Genomic DNA, 26725 nt, shown 5'->3' with positions numbered 1-26725 from the left:
TCGTCAGCAAACTGGACGACGATTGTGTAACCGTGCATTTAGTCGCATAGGTCACCATTTCGCCACGCATTTAGTCGCATAGGCCACCATTTCGCCACGCATTTAGTCGCATAGGCCACCATTTGGCCACGCATTTAGTCGCAAAGGCCACCATTTTGCCACGCATTTAGTCGCATAGGCCACAATTTCGCCACGCATTTAGTCGTTAGGCCACAATTTCGCCACGCATTTAGTCACATAGGCCACCATTTGGCCACGCATTTAGTCGCATAGGCCACCATTTTGCCACGCATTTAGTCGCATAGGCCACCATTTCGCCACGCATTTAGTCGCATAGGCCACCATTTGGCCACGCATTTAGTCACATACGCCACCATTTTGCCTCGCATTTAGTCGCATAGGCCACCATTTCGCCACGCATTTAGTCACATAGGCCACCATTTCGGCGGAAAACTGATCGTTTATTGTAGTGACATTGGGCGGCTGCATTGCTGCTGCCGGCATAAAAACAACAGATTATTTAGTTTATCGCCGAATGTGTATGTCACAATACCATTCTATTCCCCTTTACTGGTACGGCGGTGGCCGTACAATTCCAATCGGCAAGGAACGCCAAGTGTGCTTCGGACCTTCACAGCCATAAAATTTTAAAGTATCATTTTTTCCCCAGGGGCATTTTATACGGAAGGGGTGGTCGTACAAACTTCGTATAAACCTCATTCGACTGGAAATCAAAAGTTATAGCGCCCTTTTTCAGAGTCAAAATTGATTGGAGGGCAACCAGCCCCCCACCCAATAAATCTAAATTTTGAGATAGCCATTTTGTTAAAAATAGTTCAAAGGTCAGATAATTATAAATCCGGGGTTAAGATAACCCATCTGGAGTTAACATAAGACTGTTGATTTTAATCTAATATAATGCAAAGGATATAAAAAGCTGAAAGATATTATTAAGCTCAAAAAGTTGTTCGAAACCATTTTCTTCTCTTTCTAACTTCCTAACTATATAACTAAACTAATTATACTATTAAGGAGTTTTTCTTCCTTTACGATCTAAAGAGAGAGCAGAATCGATATATTTCGAAGAAAGGGCAAATAAGAATATTTGATTCAGCGAGTAAATACCACACTTATTCCTCTATCATCACTATAGTCCTTGTCCTTCCAATATTTTATTTAATAATATTTTATATAAAATAAAAATTGTAATTCTGTATCATAGGCAGCGCACTAGCGCTGCCTAAGTAAAGAACGATGTGGGCACAATGTGCTGTTTTTTTTTCTCCGTACCCGGGCACTTCGTATAGAATGCGTTGTCGCATAAAGTTCCAAAAGGGGTCATTTGGTTAAAAATTGGAGTGGCTGGGGCCCTTTATAGTAATCAAAAGGGATCGGAGGGCTACTAGCCCCCCCCCATGTCCATCAGTCCCCCAAACATATCCAATCAAAATTTTGAGATAGCCATTTTGTTCAGCGTAGTTGATTTCTAGATAGAAAATATATTTTTGAGGATGACACTCCCTTACAACCCTCCGGGCAAGGGTTTTAAGTTATACCCTGGGGGCATATAAGGTTTTTTATAGAAGGCATTGTCGTAGAAACTTCAAGAAAGGCTCATTCGATTGGAAATTCAAAGGGCTAGTGCCCTTTCTAATAGTAAAAAGTGATTGGAGGGAAACTTCCCCCCCCCCCCCCGCCCATCAGTCCCCCAAACACATCCAATCAAAATTTTGAGATAGTCATTTTGTTCAGCATAGTTGTTTTCCAGATAGATAATATGTTTTTGAGGAGGGCGCTCCCCCACAATTCTCGGGGCAAGGGTTTTAAGTTATGGCCTGGGGGCAAATAAGGTTTTTATAGAAGGCGTTGTCATAGAAACTTCAAAAAAGCCTCATTTGATTGGAAATTCAAAGGGCTAGTGCCCTTTTTAATAGTTGAAAGTGATTGGACGGTAACTAACCCCCCTCTCACGCCCACCCTTTCATAGGCAGCGCGCCAGCGCTGCCTAAGTAAAGAACGATGTGGGCACAATGTGTTGTTTTTTGGGTTTTTTTTTCTCCATACCCGGAGGCGCTTTTTTTTCTCCACTTCGTATCGAAGGAGGCGTAGTAGAAACTTCGAAAAGGGCTCACTCGATTGGAAATTGGAGTGGCTAGTGCCCTTTTTAATAGTCGAAAGTGATTCGAGGGCAAGTAGCCCCCCCCACGCCCATCATTCCCCCAAACACATCCAATCCAAATTTTGAGATAGCCATTTTGTTCAGCGTAGTTGATTTACAGATATAAAATATCGTTTTGAGGAGGACACTCCCCCACAACCCTCGGGGCAAGGGTTTTAAGTTATGCCCTGAGGGCATATAAGTTTTTTTTATAGAAGGCGTTGTCGTAGAAACTTCAAAACAGGCTCATTCGATTGGAAATTCAAAGGGATAGTTCCATGCTTAATAGTCGAAAGTGATTGGAGGGGAACTAGCCCCTCCCCAACGCCCATCATTCTCCCAAACGCATCAAATTAAAATTTTTAGATAGCCATTTTGTTCAGCGTAGTTGATTTCCAGATAGAAAATACGTTTTTGAGGAGGACACTCCCCAATAACCCTCAGGGCAAGGGTTTTAAGTTATATCCTGGGATATATAAGGTTTTTATAGAAGATGGTGTCATAGAAACTTCAAAAGGTGCTCATTTGATTGGAAATTCAAAGGGCTAGTGCCCTTTTTAATAGTTGAAAGTGATTGGAGGGCAACTAGTCCACCCCCACGTCCATCATTCACCCAAAAACATCCAATAAAATTTTTTAGATAGCCATTTCGTTCAGCGTGGTTGATTTCCAGAGAGAAAATATGTTTTTGAGGAGGACACTCCCCCATAACCCTAAGGGCAAGGGTTTTAGGTTGTGCCCAGGGGGGATTTAATTTTTTATAGAAGGCGTTGTCGTAGAAACTTCAAGAAATGCTCATTCGATTGGACATTCACCGGGCTAGTCCCCTTTTTAATAGTCAAAAGTGATTGGAGGATAACTAGCCCCCCCACGCCCATCATTCCCCCACACATCCAATAAAAATTTTGAGAGAACCATTTTGTTCAGCGTAGTTGATTTACAGATAGAAAATATGTTTTTGAGGAGGATACTCCACCACAGCCCTCAGGGGGTTTTAAGTTATGCCCTGGGGGCATATAAGGTTTTTATAGAAGACGTTGTCGTAGAAACTTCAGAAAAGGGCTCATTCGATTTGAAATTCAAAGGGCTAGTGCCCTTTTTAATAGTCGAAAGTGATTAGTAATGTTCTTTTGTTGTTGTTGTTTAGACCAGGGCACTTCGTATCGAAGGAGTTTTCGTGGGAACTTCAAAAAGAGCTCATTCAATTGAAAAGAGAAATGGCTCATGTTGATTTTAATACTTAACATGAGTTGGAGGGATTAAGGTCCTTCTTCCACACCCACCTTCACATGTGGCCAATATGTTATAAACTTAGCTTAGGCATAATGTTTAAACACATTGTGATGTGGTAATGACTAATCCCAGTATGGCGTCTAAACTGTATGCCGAAAGCAACAGGGGGTCATATGTTCGAACTTTCAGGACTGTATTTGCCCTTAAACTTCAACCAAATCTTAAGTAAAAATAGTGTAAGTGCATCAAAGCTATCAAAGAAGGTAAAAAGATTTTTTTGCGAATGGTATCAACTTTTTCAATTTCAGGTCAACTAGAGAAGGTATGAAACTAATTTAAAATGTACTATTTGTGTCCAGATTTATAAAATGGTGTATGTTGTTAAAAGTTGCTGAAAAATTTTCTCCAGCATACAAATAGCAGGCCAAACTATAAAGTCTTAAAAAACGAAAATAAAGATGTTTTTACTTTTATAACTTTAATAAATCAAATAATTTTAACATTTTGATTACTAAATATCAGTATAAGTATATTAAACTGACAATGCACATTCATTTGTATTTTTTCAGTAAAGTGCAAATTTTGTTCTGGCCTTTGGAAGGCATAGGGGTTTTGCGCCCAACTTATGTTAATTTCTGCTCGTTTTGAGTTTGACTCGGTTATTTATTTTAATTTCTGTTCGTTTTGGGTATCATTTATTTATCGATGCTGATTTGTGGTAGTTTCGAGCTCGGTAGATTATTTTATTTTTGCTCATTTTTTGTTTAATGGAGTTCTTTACTTTTCTCTGAAAAACTTATTTTGTGGAAACATTTTTTTTAATTAATATTAATTCATAATCAATTGTAATTCCACTTATTATTACCTAAAAATTTGGCCTTTCAACAGTCTTAGTAATGAAGTCTTGACTTGAAAAATAATCCCTAATAATCTGGTTATTTTTGATGGTTGCCTCTTCCGAGGCCAACCAGAGGCCAATAAAACAATTATTACTTCATAATATGCATAAAATTTGCAGCCAGTAGATTTTTTTGGTTGCTTCCATTTTCAATTAGGTTTGTTCCACTTTTATTTTTATAAATATGTCATTTTCCTTGTTTTTTTTTCTTCTATTGCGTGCATTTGTATTTTAGACATTGGCAATCAACGCTATTGATATTTTATGACAATAAGTAAGTAATCGGATTAACTACTATGGTTCTACTAATGGATTAATGGATTAACTACTATGGTTCTACTATTAACTACTATGGTTCCTTCTTGACTACTAAGGTCCCTGCGTCGGCCCTGCAGTCTGTTGCTATAGCGGGATTCCATCTCTGGATCCCGTATTACCAAGCTAAGGTCAAACCCACTCCGCTACCACAGGACCGATATTTTATGTCGGTGGTAGTAAAAAAAAAGAGATTTCGGATCAAACGAGGTGCTACGCCATCTATTGTTATTATTCAAAAATATAGATGGCGTTTTATTGCCAATATTTGAAATATGAATCAGAGTGGATTTGACCGTAGCTTTGCAATATAGGACCCAGAAGTCGGACCCACACTGCAGGGCCGACGAAGGGACCTTAGTAGCAAAGAAGCGTCGTTAATCCGATTACTTACTTTTTAAATATTGGCGCATTGGGTTTGATCTCAGCTTGGTAATACACAACCCAGCTGGTTCAAACCCAGCTGCAGTAACACACCACAGAGCCAACGCAAGAACCTTAGTAATCAAGAAGCATCGTTTAGCCAATAGATAAATACAAATAGAAGGACGAAATGAAAATGATACATCTGAAAAAAGTGTAAAAAAATTGAATGGAAGTGGAAGCGACCCTGAAAATCTGTTGACTACAATTTTGGAGCATATTATTCAGTACGAATTGTTTTATTTACATATTATTAATAATAAATACCGTAATTAATAAGTATTTTAATAACCACTGAAATTTTGCTCTTATTTCCTTTTTAAAAACTGTCCTGAACAAATATGAAGCGAGGTCTTACTTTTGCTTAAGCTGGTTCAGCTGTTCCTCAAACGAAACAACTAATCCATGAAGCTTGACATCATATTCATCAGAAAGTTGTTGCCGCATTTTGCTGGATCGTTCACCATAGTCTTTACGAAACTCTTCCATTCGCTGACGGTTGTCTTCTTCACTTTTTTGGCACTTTTCCAACAGAAGATTTTCCTTTGCCTCAAAAGATTTCTTCAATTCTGCCTGAATTAGGAGAACGATAGATGCAAAGCCGAACTGTCCTTCAAAACAAAGAAATAAATCTAGCAAGGACAAACGGGTGTATGGCTAGTATGATGAAAAATAGAAACAATCAAACGAATATTTCACTTGTATAAAACGACATGTTTTCACCGTTAGAAGAAAAACGAAAAAAAAAAAAAAAAAAAAAAACTAAAATCTAAAACGAAAAATTTACAAATATAAATAAAAATACTTCGATGCTCACAATTCTATAGATAACATTTTATAATTTAGAAAACATATTGAAGCTTTGTTTTCTGCTTTAGAAGAACATATTTTTGATCAGCTGTACCATTATTTACAATTTGAGGAAGCAACAGCCATTTCTAGTGAAGATTTTATGCAATGGGCTAGGAAAATCATAGAAACAAAAAACATATTTTTGCAGATTTGTCGACTAATATGGACACTGAAAATTTAAATTTTGACTCAATTTACGAATTATCAAAAATTATCATAAATTGTAAAAAATAAACATAAAAAAATTGTAAAAAAGTCTTGCAAAATCTCAAAGAGATAAAAATGAATAAAAAAAACCACTAAGATTGGCAACACTGGATGCTAAGTTTTAATTAAAATTAAGTTAACTTAATTAAAATTAAGTTAATTTTATTGTCTTATTTTTGCCAGTTGCTTTTGTGACTTGATAGAAGTAGCACTAATTTTACATATGAGCATTAATTGCACATATACGTATATTGTTTTTTTTTGTATATGTATTCTTTTAGTTTTATATTTTAGTCGTTTTTTTCTCGTTTTTATTTTAATGTCGAAGACACCTTTTTTCATACAGGCAAAATATTCGTTTGATTGCGTTTCTTCTTATTCGTGATACTGGCCATTGAACCGTTTGTCTTCTCTAGATTTATTTTTTGTTTTGAAATTAAGAGAGAAGTCAAACCTTTCAAAAATCTCAATAAACACTACTTTTTTGCAGTTATATTCTTTTATCTTTTGTTATTAGCCATTTAGAGATAAATTAAATAATTTATGTTTCCTTTCTTTATGCAATTCAAGACAACACAAACACATAAATGTAGTGACCAGCCATACAAGCAGTAATTTAGAAAAAAGGGCATGTACCTACCCTCCCTTGACTCGAACAAATCCCTACTCAAAAGGTAGTGGCCCAAAAATGGGCCACTACCTTTTTGTCCTTCATCAATTTGAAACCCACAGCCGTAAGTCTTTGGGTAAAGAAAAGCCTAATTTAAAAAAAAGTAACGGGGCACAGTCCCCTCCCCCCAAAAATATGGGGCCCGAAGAGGGCCAAAAAACATTTTCATTCTTGAGTTGGCAATGACCGCCTTTTAGACCTTTTCCTCAAGGAAATGGCCTACTAAAAATCCGTTGATCTCATAAATAAAGCTAAAGGTCTAGTTCGTACATCTCTGGTTTAGGGCCACAGCTTCTTATTGGAGGAAGAGAGAGGGCCAGGACTGATGAACCTAGAAACAGAACTGATAGAAAAAAACCTTATGATGAATGCAAAGGACATCCTCCCAGGAAAATCTAGTCGCAAAAACCCGTTTATGGGGCGATTTTTGACTACACCTATTGCCTCCCTAAAAGATACTGTTAAACCTTTTACTGTGGAGATTAAGATTGCCTCGTCAAAAAGAACTAAATGTCAGGATTTTCAAAAACATGGAGGGCCAAGGCAGGATCAATATCATAATTTTTATTTTCAAATCTTAGGTTTTTATCTATTGAAAGCTTGTGTTCATGTAGTCATTCCCCCAGCTGTTGACGCGTTCTGCCAGTGTAAAACTTCCCACAAGAAAATTGGACGTCAAACACGCGTTCTAGAATACTGGACGCCGGCGTTGTAAACGCCGGGACTCAGTTTTATCTTTCTCAGAATTGATAAAACGTTCAAACATTAGTTATTTTTGAAAGAAACCAGGGCTGTATCCAGAGGGGGGGGGGGGATACCCGGTTTGAACCCCCTGCCGAATTTTTTGTCTGACTTGTAAAAACGTAACAAAAATGGATATAAACAAATTTTGTATGCGTTTTTTGTGGTTTTTTTGTGTACCCTCCCCCCCCCCCGAAATTTTTTTTTTTAGCAAAACTCTCTCCGGAAAAAAATCCCGGGTACGGCCTTGAAAGAAACAGAAAGATCTTGTGGCTTTAAAATTTTTCCTGAGATTCGAGACATATAGTAAAGTGGTAAAAGTTTTATTTTCACTTGTAGGAATAACTAAAGAAGGGGGGGGGGGGGTCAATATTTTCTTGTCGGACCTTTTTTAATCTTCTATCTATAAAATTCTCAATAAGTTCAGTGGGGTAACTATTGCAGAATAAAATATCTTTAATTCAATTTAATTCAAAGGCTACATGAATTTGTGAACAGATTTTCAGAACTCGACTAAATAAATACTTCCGTACCACACTTCTTGACGTACCAAGGACAATGAAATCTGATTGCTTGAAAAGATCGAGCGGAAATTTACACAATCAGAATAAAAAAGACTGACAAAAGAAGTTCAATTTTCAATAAGAAAGACCTTCATATGTTGTTTTAGGTTTTTGGCAGAAGCGGGTGCCAAATAAAAACAAAAGAAAAAAAGGAACGCGAGTGAAAAATCAGCGAAAAATTAGCTAAAAACATATGACACTAAACAGCTTCAGAAAGCGTAGCTTCCCCTTGTAGGTGTATTTGTCTTTGGAAATCAACAGATTATCAAGGTTTAAATTTTTACGGACGAAGAGCATTGTAAAACTAAACAAGTTAATTTTGCAAACTTATTTTTACGGTTCAACGTGACAATATTGCCGACAATTTGGTACAACCCTAAAAATGTTATAAGCTTGAAACAACCAAACGAAAAATGCTACGAAATAGTGGTTTTACACTATGAATACACCAAAGATGGGTCTAGGTAGACCAGAGATAGGTCAAGGAGGGCCAATTTTTTTTATTCTGATATATCTAGTACTTTAAAAATAGGAGAAATTGGGGAAAAAAAGGGAACTTACCTTTTCTGATATCAAATCTTCAACTTCAATTTTCAATCTCTGTTTTTGGTCCATAATATTACGCAATTCCTGCTCAATTTTAATATTTTTCGTTGTCAACTCACTCAAATTTTTGGACAATCCTTCCACTTCGTCCTTTAATGTTCTACTACAGTTACTGGTTTCAGTAAATTCTTTGATCAGCTTCTCATTTTCCAATCTTAATTTTAAGTATTTATTTTCAAGGTCACTAAGAGAATTCACAAGTCTCCTATTCTCTTCGTCAAGGACAGAACAGTCGTTATGTAGAGTTTTATTATTCCCTCGCAAGTCTGTTAACTCAAGATTCAGTGTTCTGGATAGAGCATCTACTTCTTGGTATTTTTCACGTAGATTTTCGGCAATTTTTAGCACTTCCTTGAATTTAAGTTCCATTTCATGAGCTTTCTAAAAAAAAAAAAAAATTATACAAAGTCGGGTTGTTGGTCAAGAGAAACTGAGTCAGCTCATGGAGAAATGAGCTCATGAGCTCAATGAACGTAATCGATATATTCAATAAGTCACCCCTTAATTAAGTCCCGTCCATCCTCGTGGGACGTCTTGGGGCCACTCCTTTTGACAGGGTATGAGCCAAGGCTCGATATGAAGATCTGTGTTGTGCTGTTCTGGAGAGTTGCACGATGTGCTTGCGGTCGAAGTTGTCAATCCACCGCTTCCGTGGTCTTCCTCGCGGTCACTGTCTATCTGTTTGATTTTTATCAAGGATTGTGTCAGGCGATATTAGCCGTCTTCCCACTTCCTCGTTGCCCCCCCTCCCACTCACTTTTTAACTTACAATTATTTAAATTTTGAAATTTCTTTTTATGCGTTTCCTTTCCTAAATTTTATATTTTATAATATTATATAAAACTAAATTGTCTTTGTGTTTTATTTGGTTTAATCCCCTTACAAATTCTGCGAGTTTTAATTATTCTTAATCTTTTTGACATGCCGATTTTTTTCTTATCTTTTTTTTCAGTGTTTATTGACTTTGAAAGTAGCCTATTTGGGCTTCTTATAGCCATTTTTGAAGTTAACATCGTCTTATTTCTTCAAGACCCACTTTGAAATTATTTCTAGAGAAGATTAAGTTTTTAAATTCAACAGGCAAAGTCCCTAAATCTGGGCAAAAACAACTTCTTTCTCTGAATGGTCTAATCCGACCCCCGGCAGGGTCACCTATATATCAGGAATATGAAAAAAGGTAAAATGTCAATTATGCTCAGCATGGTCCCATGATAGAATTAAAAGGGTGAATATGACAGCTGGACTAGTTAAAAAGTTTGGCTTTACGAAACCTGTCTGATACGGTGCCAAGAACAACAAACAACCAAAAACAGATAAATTGTACAAAAAAGTGGAATAATTATAGAAAAAAAATTCAAATGTAAGGAAAATTGAGTTTCAAAAGCCTCTGTCTTGTTCACACACCTTTTCTCAGCATTAAAAAGCTATAGTGGGGTTATAAAAACGGTAGAAATAGTATGTTTCTTAACTTCCAAAATGTCTTTTTCAAAAGACTTACTTCCAAAATTACTTCCAAAAAACTAGTCAGGCAACTTCTTTAAGGAGAGGATTCCTAGGACTGTGGGGTTATAAAAACGGTAGAAATAGTATGTTTCTTAACTTCCAAAATTTCTTGAAATTTTTTCTTTTCTTCTTCGGAACCCCCTTGCACGGAGCTATGCATACAAGACATAAATTTTTTTATATTAAGAAGTTTGTTATTGTTATTTTTGAAGTCCCCTAAAATAAGATTACATCACATAAAAATTAGTGTATTTTTAAGAAGCTAAGAAATAGCGAACGTTAAGGCACGGACCCAGGCCAAATATAACGAAATAAGGTAAAATGATATAAAATCGATTTACTAGCTCATGCCATGACAGGACCAGGCGTGGCATGAACCACGCCAGTGTGGCGTTAACTGGCGTAGAAGTGGGGCAGGGGAAATAAGATTAGGTAAAATGATACCAATTCCATTTACTAGCTTCCTTTTACTATACACGGTGTGGACTGGCGTGAACATAGGTGTGGACCTGGGGCAGGGGTAACAAAATAAGGTAAAATATAATATATACTGATAGCACAAAATAAATTTGAAATTATTGACGGTTGGTCGATTACTGAAGAAGCAGCAGAACCCCTGGTCCAAACATTGTCCTGATAAAACCTTAAATAGCAAAATGCGTTGATATAATTTTTCTTTTTTTACAGAAATAAGATGTTTGCAATCAAGGCCATATCCAAGGGGAGGGAGATAGGCGGTTTGAGCCCCCCCCCCCCCCGAAATTTTTGTCCGACTCGTAAAAACGTAACAAAAATGAACATAGACAAATTTTTTATACGTTTTTTTTGTAAAACAACCCCCCTCCCGAAAAAAATATTTTGTAAAACCCCCATCCACCCCAAAAAAGAATTCTAAAATACGGCCATTTTTGTGATTAAGGGTTTCAAACATTTGAAAAAATTGCCTATATTTTCAAATTATTCTTAAACCCTTCTTCCCTCTCTCTCTCTCTCTCTCTCTCATAATAAATTCATCTTTAGCAATATATATATATATATATATATATATATATATATATATATATATATATATATATATATATATATATATATATATATATATATATATATATATATATATATTTGCAAAATGCTTTTATTTTCTATTAGTTGTATGTGGTCTTTATTATTATTCAAATTTAAGAATTTGATTTAGTGCGGAAATTTGGAGAGGGGGGGGGGGTATATTTTTCCAAATTCATATAACCTAGTTATTTTTTCCAATTTTTTCAACATAAGTACCTAAAAAAGCCACTTTTCAGTGAAAATATAAAATAAGGTATTTTTCCAAAATCTAGGAAGATAAAGGTAAGGTAAAAAATATTGCATTGAACTTTGCAGTCCCTGCCGGCGGTGCTGATCTCCGTTTCACGGCCCTTCAGCCAGGAAGTGCAATGGGGGTAAGGGGTTAGCCATCCTGTGCCAGCCATCCTTCCTGTTTATCTTTCCCAGATTTCTCCAGGTAACTATTTAGAGCTGGGCCGACTCTGACTGAGCTTACAGAGTCACGCCACTGACCCCTAACCAAATAAACAGTGACGCTACGACTCGATTCCCTGTCCTCACGGACAATGATTTCGAGTCTAGCATGCTAACTACTTGGCTAGGACTAGTGGTTTGGAGGGGGGGGGGTGTAAAAATTTTTGGGAAGAGGAGACAAAGTCTGCCACCCTAGTTGATGGCATTGTTATGGAGGCTTTAAGAGAGGAGTAGAACAGAGAGATTTTGATACAAAACACCAGCTGCAAAAAGTACAAGCTAAATACATATAGCAACAATACAATATTTAACCAACGTCCAAAAAGAAAATATTCTATGCTCACCACAGGATTAATTACCTCTTTCTCTTTCTTCAACTCTTTTTCTAAATATTCTTTATCTTCTCGAAGTGACTGCACTTCTTTTGCTGAACAGTTTGATACTTCTTCTAATTTTTTTATGACACATTGGAATTTGTGTTTTGTCTCCTGAATAGTTCTGTCTTTACGAATGGTCGATGCGTTTGCTAATGCTAGCTGCTCTTCCAGCTCAAGAACACGACTTTGCAATTTCACAACTTGTGCCTCATAGTGCTGTAACAGGACAAAACAATATTCAATAGAGTAGACAACTTATAGGTGCAAACAGCGCCTATAAGTAGCAAATAGACTGTTCTTTATTAGCATCATTATTAGTACACGTAAGATGAGTAGATGAGACCACGCTTTCCTCTCCTTCCGAGACAAAAGCCACTTTAAGCTGGTAATTATGCACTAAGATGACTGAGAGATATGGAATGGTGCTCTAATTTAATTAGCAATTTGCCTTATTCACGCTATTACAACAAATTAAGATATCTTTATTGGCCAATTAAAACAAGCCACTACACCAAATAAAGACAGGGCATAGCAGAAAACTCATTAACTATGTATTGAAATTTATCCCATAGTCAATGCTCTAGCCAGGGGGGGGTGGGTGGGTGATAAGTAGCCAGCACCAATGTGCTGGTTACCAGCACCTATGCAATAGCATAGTTACAGACAGTCAAACCCTAAGAAATTACTCGAAATTATGAACATTTATTTTGAAAAGGGGGAAGTACCTAGCGATTTTCCAAAACTTTAACTAACCCCTTTATGGGTAGTTTATAGGCAGTTCTACCTTAAGCTGAATTTACCAGCTAGATATCTAACTTTGTGAATGCAGCTTAGGGCTATTTGCAAGATTTAAAATACACTCAAAAGAAAGAAATTACAAAGAAGAGAGGTATATTTGCCCGCTTTGCAAAGTAAGGAGGATGATTTGGTGCAATGCTTGAGAAGGTGCCAGGGGCTGTGTACGATAAGGGGAGGGATATTTAGAAAAACTGAGTTGATACTTCCACATGTTTTAAATAGTACTTTGCCACATTTTATATGTAGAATAGCAAGGTATCTGGGGATTATGTTTACTAAAAGAAAATCCTAGTATTAAGTAAATATATTGTTTCACTAACTGTTATCTTATGAATGCTGATGAATGTTTATTCTGAAAAATATCTGTTTTGGTATTTTAATTGAAAAATGACTTTTTGCTATTTTTGAACAAAAACTAGAAATAACGGAAAAACTAGAAATAACGGAAAAAAGAAGAGAGGTATATTTGCCCGCTTTGCAAAGTAAGGAGGATGATTTGGTGCAATGCTTGAGAAGGTGCCAGGGGCTGTGTACGATAAGGGGAGGGATATTTAGAAAAACTGAGTTGATACTTCCACATGTTTTAAATAGTACTTTGCCACATTTTATATGTAGAATAGCAAGGTATCTGGGGATTATGTTTACTAAAAGAAAATCCTAGTATTAAGTAAATATATTGTTTCACTAACTGTTATCTGATGAATGCTGATGAATGTTTATTCTGAAAAATATCTGTTTTGGTATTTTAATTGAAAAATGACTTTTTGCTATTTTTGAACAAAAACTAGAAATAACGGAAAAACTAGAAATAACGGAAAAAAGAAGAGAGGTATATTTGCCCGCTTTGCAAAGTAAGGAGGATGATTTGGTGCAATGCTTGAGAAGGTGCCAGGGGCTGTGTACAATAAGGGGAGGGATATTTAGAAAAACTGAGTTGATACTTCCACATGTTTTAAATAGTACTTTGCCACATTTTATATGTAGAATAGCGAGGTATCTGGGGATTATGTTTACTAAAAGAAAATCCTAGTATTAAGTAAATATATTGTTTCACTAACTGTTATCTGATGAATGCTGATGAATGTTTATTCTGAAAAATATCTGTTTTGGTATTTTAATTGAAAAATGACTTTTTGCTATTTTTGAACAAAAACTAGAAATAACGGAAAAATTGCCAACCCCCCCCCAAGATTTTGAAAAAGGCCTACATTTTTGCCTCCACCTTACATTTCTGTGAAGTGGTACAATTTACCATAGAATTACAAAAAATCTACCATATTCTCTTTCAGGCAATCATTAGAATGTTAAGCAATAACTTTGACTTTTAAAATAGCTCATAATTTTTATACTTTACATTATATTAAGATAAAACTCATAATTGTTACAAGAACCAACAATAAATAGAATAAGTGATCATATGACTTTAGTTTGGTCCCATTATAAGAATGTTAACTAGTTATATGAAAGCTTCTCAAGTACTAACTTATAGGGGGCCTGTCCCCCAAGCATCAGCACTTTGGGAAACCTCTAACCTCTGAGCCCCAACCCCTCGCAGTGGCGTAATTTTGTCAAAATCCTTGGGGGGGGAGGTTGGAGCCAATTTTTCAAATCAAGTGAAAGAGACAGTGAAAAATGAGCCATATAGTACCATAAAGTCAAAGATATCCTAAAAAAAACTGACCCATTTCTGTAGATGCTTGAAAAATCCTGGGTCTATCTTAGTTTTACTAAGATTTTTGAAGAAACTAAGCTTCAGCTGGGGAGCAAACTGGGGCGGGGTGGGGGTGGGGGGTGTGGGAAAACCAAGGTCTGGGAGGGGGAGTTCCCTCCCCCTGCCCATAGCAAATTACGCCCCTGCCCTCTCAAAGTTTGTATTTATATTAGGCTAACGGTAAAGGTTATTATTGTAAAAAATCAATTACCTCTCTTTTGTCTTTTTCTTCATCCAAGTTCAAGTGATCACTGATATAATACAAACTTGACAGGTTATTCAATCCAGAATTAGCAGATCTTTTTGATGTCTCTGGTTGTATATCTTTCCATGTTTTTTCAGTTAAAGAATCTCCAAACTTTTTCAACTCTGACAATTCTTTATCCATATTAGAAAATTCTGTTTCTGATCTCTTGATCACTGGTTCTAAAATAGACAATCTATTTTGATAAATGGATTTCACTGTATTTTCACCACTCATTGCTGAATCATAGTGCTTCTCCTGGGTTGACATTGAATTACTCTGCCTTACAGTAGCAAGCACCTCATCTGTACCCTTTTCTTCATATACCGCTTCTACACTTTTTGATGTCAAAGTTGATCTATTATCATCTGATGTAACAATTGTTATTTTTTCTTTAACATTTTCTGGTAATTTTTCATGACTTGCATGTTCACTCTGTATATCTTTAACACCATTTTGATCAGCTTTGGATAAACTTTCAAAGTTATTTGCTAAATTTTTCTTCACTTGCTTTTGGTCGTTTTCAGGTTTCTTAGCTTTGGGCATAGGTGTTATAAACTTAAACAAAGATTCACTAAGCTGTGAAACGCCAGCATCACTAGCTTCAGAGCCATCTATATCATCAGAGGTCAGACTCAATGGAGACAACTGAATGCTGCTTATGTTGGACTCTGTATCTTCCATCATTACCAAAGAAAATTATCTGGAAATTAAATAATCTAAGCGGATGTCCTTTAATTGTGATGAGGATGATAAGGATATATTACCCTATAATGAATCCAAGGACCCGTAAACAAGAATATATCCAGGATTTGTTTGGGAGGGGGGAAGAATCTGCAAAAACAAACTTTAAAACGCATTAAAAATTTGCTTATATCCATAGGCTACTTGTTACATTTTACAAGTCAGATTTTATTTTTTTTTTTTTGGAGGGGGGAGGGGGCTTCAAACCTATTACTCCCCCCTGAATATAGCCTTGCCCCTAGTTAAGAATTTCAAAGAAAATAGGGAAATTACTTGAAATATAGATACACATAAGTATAACTTTGAGGGCAGTTAAATTTTTTCTTTAAGAAGATCAATTGTCTCAAAAGGGGTTTCTCTTGGTTCACCATTTTCTTTGTGCGCTGCCTGACATAATCTGAAGAAAACCCGTTTTCTAAGAGGAAATACGAACAGAAGTATTGAAATATTGGCCTGAAGATTCAAGCATTAGACCACAATCCCTTTGACAGTTTTCTAATTACCTAAAGGGTTTTCTCTTTCACCAAGAAAATTCTGATATATTCTGCTTTCTATACATCTTAAGATAAAATAATTGTGATAAAATTGATATAAAGGTCAGTCCAGATTAAATCAATGCATTAAATCAGTTTTTACAACCAGATGATCATAAAAACTAACAATTTTGTACTTAGTATAACTATAACATTAGTTAACTATAACATTAGACTATAACATTAGTTTTTCTTTAGAATACAGTACCTTTATGGTACTTTACGGCTCATTTTTTACTTGGTCATTTTCACTTGACTTGGGAAAATTAGTCTCAACTTTGACCCCCCCCCCACCCTCTCCCCAGCATTTTGACCAATTTCAGTAAGTCTTTGCTCAGAAATGCTGTGCAGATCAGAATCCTTTTTTATAGCCGGAAGTGATAGCAAGGCAACTAACACCCCTTCCATGCCAACAATTTCCCCAAACACATCCAATCAAAATTTTGAGATAGCCATTTTGTTCAATATAGTTTAAAATTCTGAAAATTATGTCTTTGAGGATGACAAACCCCCCCCCCCACAGAGCAATAGCGCTACCTAAGTAAAGAACAATGTTGGCACAATGTATTATTTTTTTTTTGTTTTTAGACCAGGGCACTTTGTATTGAAGGAGTTGTTGTAGATACTTTGAAAAGGGCTCATTTGATTGGAAATTGGAAGGGCTTGTGCCCTTTTTTATAGCCAAAAGTGATTGCAAGGCAACTAACACCCCTTCCATGCCCACAATTTCCCCAAACACATCCAATCAAAATTTTTAGATAACCATTTTGTTCAATGTAGTTTAAAGTTCTGGAAATTAGGTCTTTGAGGATGACAACCCCCCCCCCCAGGCCACAGGGCAAGGGTTGCAAGCTAGGTGCTGGGGGCATATAAGGTTTTTATAGAAAGTGTTGTCTGGGCTCATTCAATTGAAAATTGAAAGGGCTAGTGCCCTTTTTAATAGTCGAAAGTAATTGGAGAGCAACTAACCCCCCTCTCATCCCCACCATTTACTCAAACACATTCAATCAAAATCTTGAGATAGCTATTTGTTCTACGTAGTTGAAAGGTCTGGAAATTCTGTCTTTGAGTATGACAAACCCCCACAGCCCTCAGGGTAAGGGTTGTAAGTTATGCCCTGGGGGCATATAAGGTTTTTATAGATAGTATTGTCATAGAAACTTCAAAAAGAGATCATTCAAATGGAAACTGAAAGGCCTAGTGCCCTTTTTAATAGTCAAAAGTGATTGAAGGGCAACTAACCACCCTCTCATGTACACCATTTCCCCAAACAATTCCAATCAAAATTTTGAGATAGCCATTTTGTTCAATGTAGTTTAAAGTTCTGGAAATTAGGTCTTTGAGGAAGAAAACTCCCCCACACCCCCCAGGGTAAGGGTTGCAAGCTATGTGCTGGGGGAATAAAAGGTTTTTATAGAAAGTGTTGTCATAGAAAATTGAAAAAGGGCTCATTCAATTGGAAACTGAAAGGGCTAGTGCCTTAATACCCTTAGCATCATTAGTTACAGTAACTGTAGCAGTAGTATTAATGGTATACACATAGTGCCTTCTGGCTAGTTCACAACCCGCCATAACTTACCCTGAAAGGTCTAACTTAATAACGTAAGCCATTCTTGAAATATTGCTGAGTCATTCTTTAGACAATCTAAATGCTCATAGTTAGTTTTGATTTAGTTCAACATCTACCTTAACATTCCTTGAAAGTTTCACCTTAATATCCTTAGTTTGCGTAGTTGCAATAGTTGTAGTAGCAGTATATGCATAGCACCTCTGGTTTTCATCAGCATCCCTATTGACACACAGTGAAAATTTCAACTTAATACCATAAACCATTCCTGAAGCATTGGTGATATGTCCTTTGAAAAGTCAAGAAATAAACCCAAAACCCACAACCCCTTGTCCAGATTAAATTGCACAAACTCTGTTATATCTGAGAGTGCATGTAAAGTAGAGAAAGAGGGACGGAAACTTGATGGTTAGATATGAAAGAATTTCCTACAGTTGTGTTAGTACTAAATATAAATGAGGAGGGTCTACAATACACTACTGTTTCAACAACCTTAGAGAGACAACAGGAAGAAGAGAAATAGGTCCATAGTTTGAAATTAGAGACGAATCACCTTTTTTATGCAATTTTTTATCAGCAACTTTAAATAAATGAGGAAAAACACCCAAAGGAAGAATGAGGTTAGTTATATGTGAAAATCGAATTTTCCCTAGAAACAATTTTTGAACCATGAAAGAGCATAAGAAAAGGTATCAGTTGCTGTATTAACTTTCATCCTAACTAAATTACGTTGAAAACTGCAAATTTACCGAATTTTTTGCAAATTTGTAGCTGACAACATTATTTATCTAGGAGGAAAATGAATACATCAATTAATACATTTCATGTTCTTTCACAATTCAAGGGAAATTGTATTTTGGTACCTTAATCGGGTTCAAAAAGGTAAAACAATCCATCATAGCCAACAGTTTGAAAATATGTTTCTCAGAAAAATATGTCTAATGAGAAAAAAAATTGTCATTTATAGCTAATTCAGGAATGGCGATTTATTTTCATTAGCCTTAATATTAAAATATTTTGAAGACAAAATTTCATAGGAATTTAATATGGTCAATCACTCTGTCTAAACCATCTTTATTTGGAGAGCATCGAGTCCCTCTAGAATGGTTAAGGCCTTACTTCTCAGGGAGATCTCAGAATGTTTTAGTTAATGGTACTTCTTCCTCTACTTTGCCTATATTGAAAGGTGTCCTACAAGACTCTTTGCTTAGACCACTTTTCTATTTAATTTATAGTAGCAATCTTGTTGATGGTCTTCATCCCCAATTACATCCTGTTTTTTTTACTGATGACAGTAACTTTTTCATTGCTGCAGTGGAGCTGTCATCTGTCACTTCTGTAGCTCAAGGTCTTCTTGATAAAGTAAAGGATTGGTGCTGATCAAACGGTATGGCTCTTAACAGCCAGAAGAGTGCCATTGTACGTTTCAGGGTCCCTTGTCATATGAGTGATGTACAGGAGACAATCATCCTAACTTATGGGAATGATACTGCAAGCCACTATGGTGGAAAGTCTTGGTGTGTATCTCTTTTTTTTTCAAACAAAGGCTAGATGCTGAGTGGTCCTCCAGAGAGTTAAACTCAATTGGTATACTACTGAACATGGAACGGCCCCTGGTCACTAATGAACTTTGTATACATATCAGGTAATCATTCCAAAGCCTTACAAGGAGAAATACTTAGATTCCTCCTAGCTGAAATTTAAGGTAATTTAAGGTATCTTGACTGTTTTCTTTCTTTTAAACCCTATATAACTCCCACCTGTTCCCTCATCCTCCTACAGTCTTCAATGTTGCACAGAGTTAACTCATTTCTTCCCCAGATGTTATACTTTCTCTTTATTATGATTTTATTTTTCCTTACCTTTCTTATTGCTCCTCTGTCTTGTGTAGTACTAACAAATCTTTTCTGTGGTCACTTCAAAGAGCCCAAAATAGGGCAGTGCAGGCTACTTTTCTTCTCCCTTGGCTATACCTTCCTCTGATCTTTATAATGAACTGAAATAGCTCTGCTGGATTGTATTGTGGGTAAAAGTAATTTTTATTTAGTGCATTCTGCTTTTGTAGGTACACATCCAATATCTCTGCAGCAGTTTTTCTCACAGACCCGCTCAGATAAGCACTCTTCCTCTTTGCATAGTTCTTCTTGCAGATTTACTTTACCTAGACAATTCTCAACAGCAACTCAGAGATATCCTGTTTATCAATCAATTCTACTATGGAACATTATCCGTTTTGATATCCCTCTATCCCTCTCTGCAAATGCCATTTCTTGGTGGGTTTTTCAAGTCCAGTAATCTTTCTCCCTTTTTTTTTTAACTAATATCATTATAAATCAAATATTCAATTTGATGTTGTTTATACTTTTCAAGACGCATATAGTTTTCAGTAAAGCACCAATGACACAGCAGGTATTAGACTTTTACAATGAGAGAAAGAGGCGATACCCCAAACTCCTGTTTGTAGTGATTTTTGTTTGTTTCAAGCTTGATTTGCATAATCAATTTAAGTTTCACTTACTTTAAGAATTATTTATTCATTTATATTAATATCTATTGTATGTTTGTTCGCATTGATTGTTTATTTAATTTCTGTTTGTTTTAAGTTTCATTTATACTTCAATAGGAAAATATTTTTTTTCGTTTTAAGCTTGATTTTCACATTCAGTCCAAGCATTACTTGCTTAAGATCTATTTATTCATTTATATTATTACTTGTATGTTTTTGCTATGATTGTTTATTTAACTTCTGTTCGTTTTGGGTTTCATTTATTCTTTAATAGTAATTTCTGGTCGTTGTGAGTTTGAATTTTAAAAAGTATTTGTATCTGCTGAGCTTAAGTTTAAAATGGCCTTTACTTTTCTTTGAAAAACTTATTTTTTGGAAAATTAATTTCTGTTTGTTTTTTATTGCAAAAATTTCAAGTTTTTAAAAATTCCTTATTTCAAAATCAAACTTAAACAACCAAATCTTCATCAAAGTATCAAAACTGGTATCAAAGTAACAATATCAAAGTGAAAAAACTTTGCCCCCTTTGAAGTTTATATGACAACCCCTTCTATATGAAGTGCATCTGGGAAAAAAATAAATGGAGTGTGGGGGAGGCTAGTTGCCCTCCGATCATTTTTGAATCTTAAAGAGGGAATTACAACTTTCAATTTCCAATAAAATGAGCCCTCTATGAAGTGTATACATGCATCCCTTCCAGAACAACCATATATGCCCCCAGGGCATAACTTATAACACCTACCCTTGGGCCCTGGGGGGCTGTGTTGACACCAAAGTTTTTGTTATCTGAACTTTGAACTATTTTTAACAAAATGTCTATCTCAAAATTTTTATCTGACGCATTTAGGGCATGGAGGGGGGGGGGCTAGTTGCCCTCTGATCTCTTTTGACTCTTAAAAAGTGAACAAGAACTTTCAATTTCAATCAAATGAACCCATCCCGAAGTTTATACAAGCATCCCTTCCATAAAAACGACATATGCCCCCAAAATATTACTTACAACGCCTGCCTCCGGGCCATGGGGGGTTTTGTCGACACAGGAGTTTGTCTTATCAGACCTTTGAATTATTTTAAATCAAATGGCTATTTTAAAAATGTTATCAGATAGGCTTGGGGAAAAGGGGTGTGTGGGGAAAGGGGGCAGGGCTAGTTGCCCTTGGATATCTCTTGACTCTTCAAAACTGAACTAGAACTTTCAATTTCCAATCAAATGAGCCCTCTCTGAAGTTTATACAAGCATCCCTTTCATAAGAACCACATATGCCCCCAGGATAACACTTACAACGCCTACCCCCTGGACCCTGCAGGGTTGTGCTGACACTGGATTTTTGTTATCTAATTTTGAACAATTTAAAAAAACTGGCTATCTCAAAACTTGTAGCAGAAGGGTTTGGGGAAAAAAGAGCATGGGGGTGCTAGTTGCCCTTGAATCCTCTTGACTCTTAAAAGTGAACTAGAACTTTTAATTTCCAATCAAATGAGCCCTCTAAGGAGTTTATACAAGCATCCCTTTCATAAAAACCATACATGCCCTTAGGGCATAACTTACAACACCTTCCCTCACGCCCGGGGGGGGGGGGTGTGTATTGACACCAGACTTTTTCTTATCCAACCTTTGAGCTATTGTTTTTCAAACAAAATGTCTATCTCAAAATTTTTAACAGATTTTTTTTTAGAAAAAGAAAGCATGGGGGGGGGCTAGTTGCCCTTGAATCTCTTTTGATTAATAAAATGTGAACTTGAACTTTCAATTTCCAATCAAATGAGCCCTCTCTGAAGTTTATACAAGCATCCCTTTCATAAGAACCATATATGCCCCAGGGCATAACTTAAAACACCTGCCCCTGGGGGATTGTGTCAACACCAGAGTTTTTGTTATATGATCTTTGAACTATTTTTAACAAAATAGCTATCTAAATTTTTTTATTGGATACATTTTTAAGCATCTTTTAACACTTAAAAAGTAAACTAGAACTTTCAATTTCCAATCAAATGAGCCCTCTGAAGTTTATATGAGCATCCCTTCCATAAGAAACATATATACCCCAGGACATAACTTTATAACCCTTGCCCCAAAGACCTTGGGGAGGGGGGGGGTATCAAGATCAAAGATATAATTTCCAGAACTTTCAACTACACTGAACAAAATGGCTATCTCAAAATTTTGATTGGATGTGTTTGGGGAAATGGTGGGCCTGGAAGGGGTTTTAGTTGCCTTCCAATTACTTTCAAATATTAAATAGGGCACTAGCCATTTAAACTTCATATTGATTGAGCCCTTTTTGAAGTTTCTACAACAACACTATCTGTAAAAACCTTATATGCCCCCAGGGAATAACTTACAACCCTTACTCTGAGGGCTGTTGTCTCCCTCAAAGACCTAATTTCCAGAATTTTCAACCATGTTAAACAAAATGACAATCTCAAAATTTTGATTGGATGTGTTTGGGGAAAAGGTGGGCATGAGAGGGGTGTTAGTTGCCCTGCAGCCACTTTCAACTATTAAAAAGGGTACTAGCTCTTTTAATTTCCAATTGAATGTGCCCTTTTTGAAGTTTCTACGACATCACTATCTATAAAAAACTTATATGTCCCCAGGGCATAACTTGTAACCCTTGCCCCAAGGGCTCTGAGGGGTTATCATCCTCATTTCCTAAGACACAATTCCTAAAACTGTTAACTTCGTTAAAGAAAATGACAATCTCAAAATTTTGATTGGATGTGTTTGGGGAAAAGATTGGCATAAGAGGGGGTTAGTTATCCTCTAATCACTTTCAACTACTAAAAAGGGCACAAGTCCTTCTAATTTCCAATCAAATGAGCCCTTTTTGAAGTTTCTACAACATCACTATCTATAAAAACCTTATATGCCCCGAGGGCATAACTTTTAACCATTGCCCCGACGACTCTGAGGGGGTTATAAACATCAAAGACCTAGTTACTAAAATTTTTAACTTCATTGAACGAAATTGAAATCGCAAAATTTTGATTGGATGTGTTTGGGAAAAAAGTGGGCGTGAGAGGGGGGTTGGTTGCCAATAAATTACTTTCAACTATTAAAAAGGGCACTAGCCCTTTGTATTTCCAATTGAATAAGCTCTTTTCCAAGTTTCAACGACAAAGCTTTCAATAAAAACCTTATATGTCCCCAGGGCATACCTTACAACCCTTACCCTGAGGGCTGTGGGGGGGAGTGTCATCCTCAAAGATATAATTTCCAGACCTTTCAACTACTTTGAACAAAATGGCTATCTCAAAATTTTAATTGGATCTGTTTGGGGGAAAGGTGGGCATAAGAGGGGGGTTTGTTTCCCTCCAATCACTGTCAAATATTAAACAGGGCACTAGCCCTTTGAATTTCCAATTGAATGAGCCTTTTTTAAAGTTTACAACAATGCTTTCTATAAAAACCTTATATGCCCCCAGGGCATAACTTACAACCCTTGCTCTGAGGGCTGTGGGGTTGTCATCCTTGAAGACCTAATTTCCAGACCTTTCAACTATGTTGAACAAAATGGCTATCTCAAAATTTTGATTGGATGTGTTTTGGGAAAAGATGGGCATGAGAGGGGGGTTAGTTGCCCTCCAATCACTGTCAAATATTAAACAGGGCACTAGCCCTTTGAATTTCCAATTGAATGAGCCTTTTTTAAAGTTTACAACAATGCTTTCTATAAAAACCTTATATGCCCCCAGGGCATAACTTACAACCCTTGCTCTGAGGGCTGTGGGGGGATTTCCTCCTCAAAAACATAATTTCTATCTGGAAATCAATTATGCTGAACAAAACGGCTATCTCAAAATTTTGATTGGATGTGCTTGGGGAAATGGTTGGTGTGGAAGGGGTGTTAGTTGCCTTCCAATCACTTTTGACTATTAAAAAGGGCACAAGCCACTCCAATTTCCAATGAAATGAGCCCTTTTCAAAGTTTCTATGACAACTCCTTCAATACAAAGTGCCCTGGTTTAAAGGAAAAAAATAAATAAATAAATAATACATTGTGCCAATATTGTTATTTACTTAGGCAGTGCAATCACACTGCCTAAAATTAGAGAGTTTTTTTTCTGGGGATGGAATCTGCTGTCAAACATTTGTTCCATCAAAATCCATGTTTCAGAAGATTAATAATTCAATGTATAAAATTGAGGAAAGCAAGAAATCAAGTGACATTGAAGAAGCAGGAGTTTTCAAGGTCTTGTATGAAATTTTTGACATTTCCTAAGCCCTTTTGACATTTCCTAAGTTTATATCTATTTTAACAGTGAGTAACAATAAACCTTTTTGTAATTGTGGTTTCACTCTGATTTTCTTTTACTCTAGGTCTTAAATATAATTGATATGGGTTAAATGCATAATAATGCATAATATCTAAGTATATATATGTCATGAATTAAATAGGCTGATAAAACTAAGTTGAAACTTATCTCTTTGCTTTTATGTTTTTTTTTCTTTTAGTAAAGCACTACCTAGTTAATTTTGCAATGGCATGCATGAAGGGATTTTGTTTGTTGGGCTCTTATTTTGCTTCTGACCTATACTTATGTGTAAGTTATTTGATATGCTGATGGTATTTTTTCTTTGTTTTACCCATAATAATTGCTATAATAGGACATAATAAGGTTATAATAGCATTTGCTATTTTTGGGCTATTTTTGAGCTAGGCTAGTGACTACACTGATTTGGGCAATAAATTCTTCCAAGAACCTGGAAGCTATGATTAGATTAGGAACATGAAATTATCAGTAATGAATCTAGGGACAAAACAAGGTCTAGAAAGGTATTGCTAAACCACTAGGCAATGCTAACCCTCTTTTGATTTCTAGGTCTAAGAAATTTGCCTACTTGATATGATTTTCTCAAATTTAGAATACATATTTACAGATCTTTGAAACCTCATAGCCTAAATTGGGATTGTGAAAATACTATTCTTGTAGCCTAGCCTACTTCTAAGAAGATCTATTTTGCTAGGTTTCACTTGAAAGCAAGAAGTAAGTTACCTTAATTACCTTAATTTGCACTTTGGAGCAAATTAAGGTCCATAGCCTACTGGATCTGTTGTGCTCCAGGTCAATGATGGCAAAAATTTGTCACTATGTAAGGGCCCAGTGACATGCCATAGGAGAGGTATGCCCCCAGGGCATAACTTACAACCCTTGCTCTGAGGGATGTGGGGTTGTCATCCTTGAAGACCTAATTTCCAGAACTTTCAATTATGTTGAAAAAAATGGCTAGGCCTATCTCAAAATTTTGATTGGATGTGTTTTGGGAAAAGATGGGCATGAGAGGGGGGTTAGTTGCCCTCCAATCACTGTCAAATATTAAACAGGGCACTAGCCCTTTGAATTTCCAATTGAATGAGCCTTTTTTAAAGTTTACAACAATGCTTTCTATAAAAACCTTATATGCCCCCAAGGCATGACTTAAAACTTTTGTAAGTCACCTTGTAAAATCATTAACCTATATAATTTCCCAAGAAAATAACTGCTTCAAGCTAATTTGGATGTTAGCTTGAGCCCTGCAAAACTAGCCTAAGCTATGAAATTACCCTAGCAGCCATGAGCAAATCTTCTACTATCTGCCAATTATCGAGCTTATTAGACTATGTTTTAGGCATTACCATAATTTTGGAACATATGTTTAAAAAGCAAAATACAAATTCCTTAAGCATAATAGCAAAAGCATCATGTGGAATAATTTCAATTTAAAATCTTTTGCGATAAAAGCATAGTAGTCAAATAACTTGTAGTCAGTGTTGCCAGGTTTTTGGCATAACGTATAGCCCAAAGAGGAGCAATCATTAGCCCAAAAATAGCCCAAAGTAGCCCAAAAATAGCGAACGCTATTATAACCCTATTATAGCGCTGTTATGGGTAAAACGAGGAGAGATACAATTGGCATATCAGATAACCTAAACTTAAGGATAGGTCAAAAGCAAAAAAGAGCTCTGTGAGCGAACAAAAATAACAAATCTTCTACGTATGACGTCGTAAAATTGACAAGTGCTTCCCTGAAAACAAAAAGGCAATGTATTCTTTAGACACTTGGTTTATTTTATACATACCATGATATAATTGAAAAACAATGTTATGTGAGATTAAAAGAATACCTAGTAACAAACAGAAAATTCACATCTGTACTATTTTGTCCCAAGTTTTTAGCATATAACTGGCAAATTTACCGGATATATATGCTCCAGAGGCTCAGGGGCGATAATCGATAAGACGTACAGCCCACTAAGTGGCTGTTTTTTTCTATCAGTGAGAGAACAAACTTTCTTCAATTTTTTTTTTATTTAAGTAAAGCGCTAGTAAATCTATTACGGCACAAGTAGAGGGGTAATAACTTTGTTCGTTTTAAGTTTCAACTTCACTCTATAAACCCATTTAATCCATGGAGCTTATATACTTAATTATTATGTATTGTTAGGCATTCAATCTTTATCCGATATTTTAAAACCTAGAATAAAATAAAATCAGACCGAAACCACAATTACAGAAAGTTTTATTGTTAACTGGGTTCAAACTTACGAAATACAAGGAAATCCCATACATGAGGCT

At 36.1% G+C, this 26725-nt stretch overlaps 1 protein-coding gene across 1 annotated transcript in view; it reads right to left on the bottom strand.

Annotated features, from left to right (window-relative positions):
- Positions 1-25874, bottom strand: part of LOC148941262 (uncharacterized) — a 36433-nt gene extending 10559 nt beyond the window's left edge. Inside the window, exons 1-5 of the mRNA XM_089104012.1 lie at positions 25786-25874; positions 14785-15520; positions 12047-12280; positions 8622-9047; positions 5386-5600 (exon numbers count right to left, since the gene is read on the bottom strand). Coding sequence (XP_088960138.1) covers positions 5386-5600; positions 8622-9047; positions 12047-12280; positions 14785-15504 — 1595 coding nt within the window. The 5' untranslated portion in view covers positions 15505-15520; positions 25786-25874. The remainder of the gene's footprint in view (positions 1-5385; positions 5601-8621; positions 9048-12046; positions 12281-14784; positions 15521-25785) is intronic.
- Between the last annotated feature and the right edge of the window lie 851 nt (positions 25875-26725).

The sequence above is a fragment of the Artemia sp. Qi Xiang Cuo genome, chromosome 18, assembly GCF_049724085.1.
Source record: "Artemia sp. Qi Xiang Cuo chromosome 18, ASM4972408v1, whole genome shotgun sequence".
Classification (NCBI taxonomy): domain Eukaryota; kingdom Metazoa; phylum Arthropoda; class Branchiopoda; order Anostraca; family Artemiidae; genus Artemia; species Artemia sp. Qi Xiang Cuo.
The sequence above is the reverse complement of the archived record's forward strand: the minus strand, read 5'-3'. Positions and strand labels throughout refer to the sequence as shown.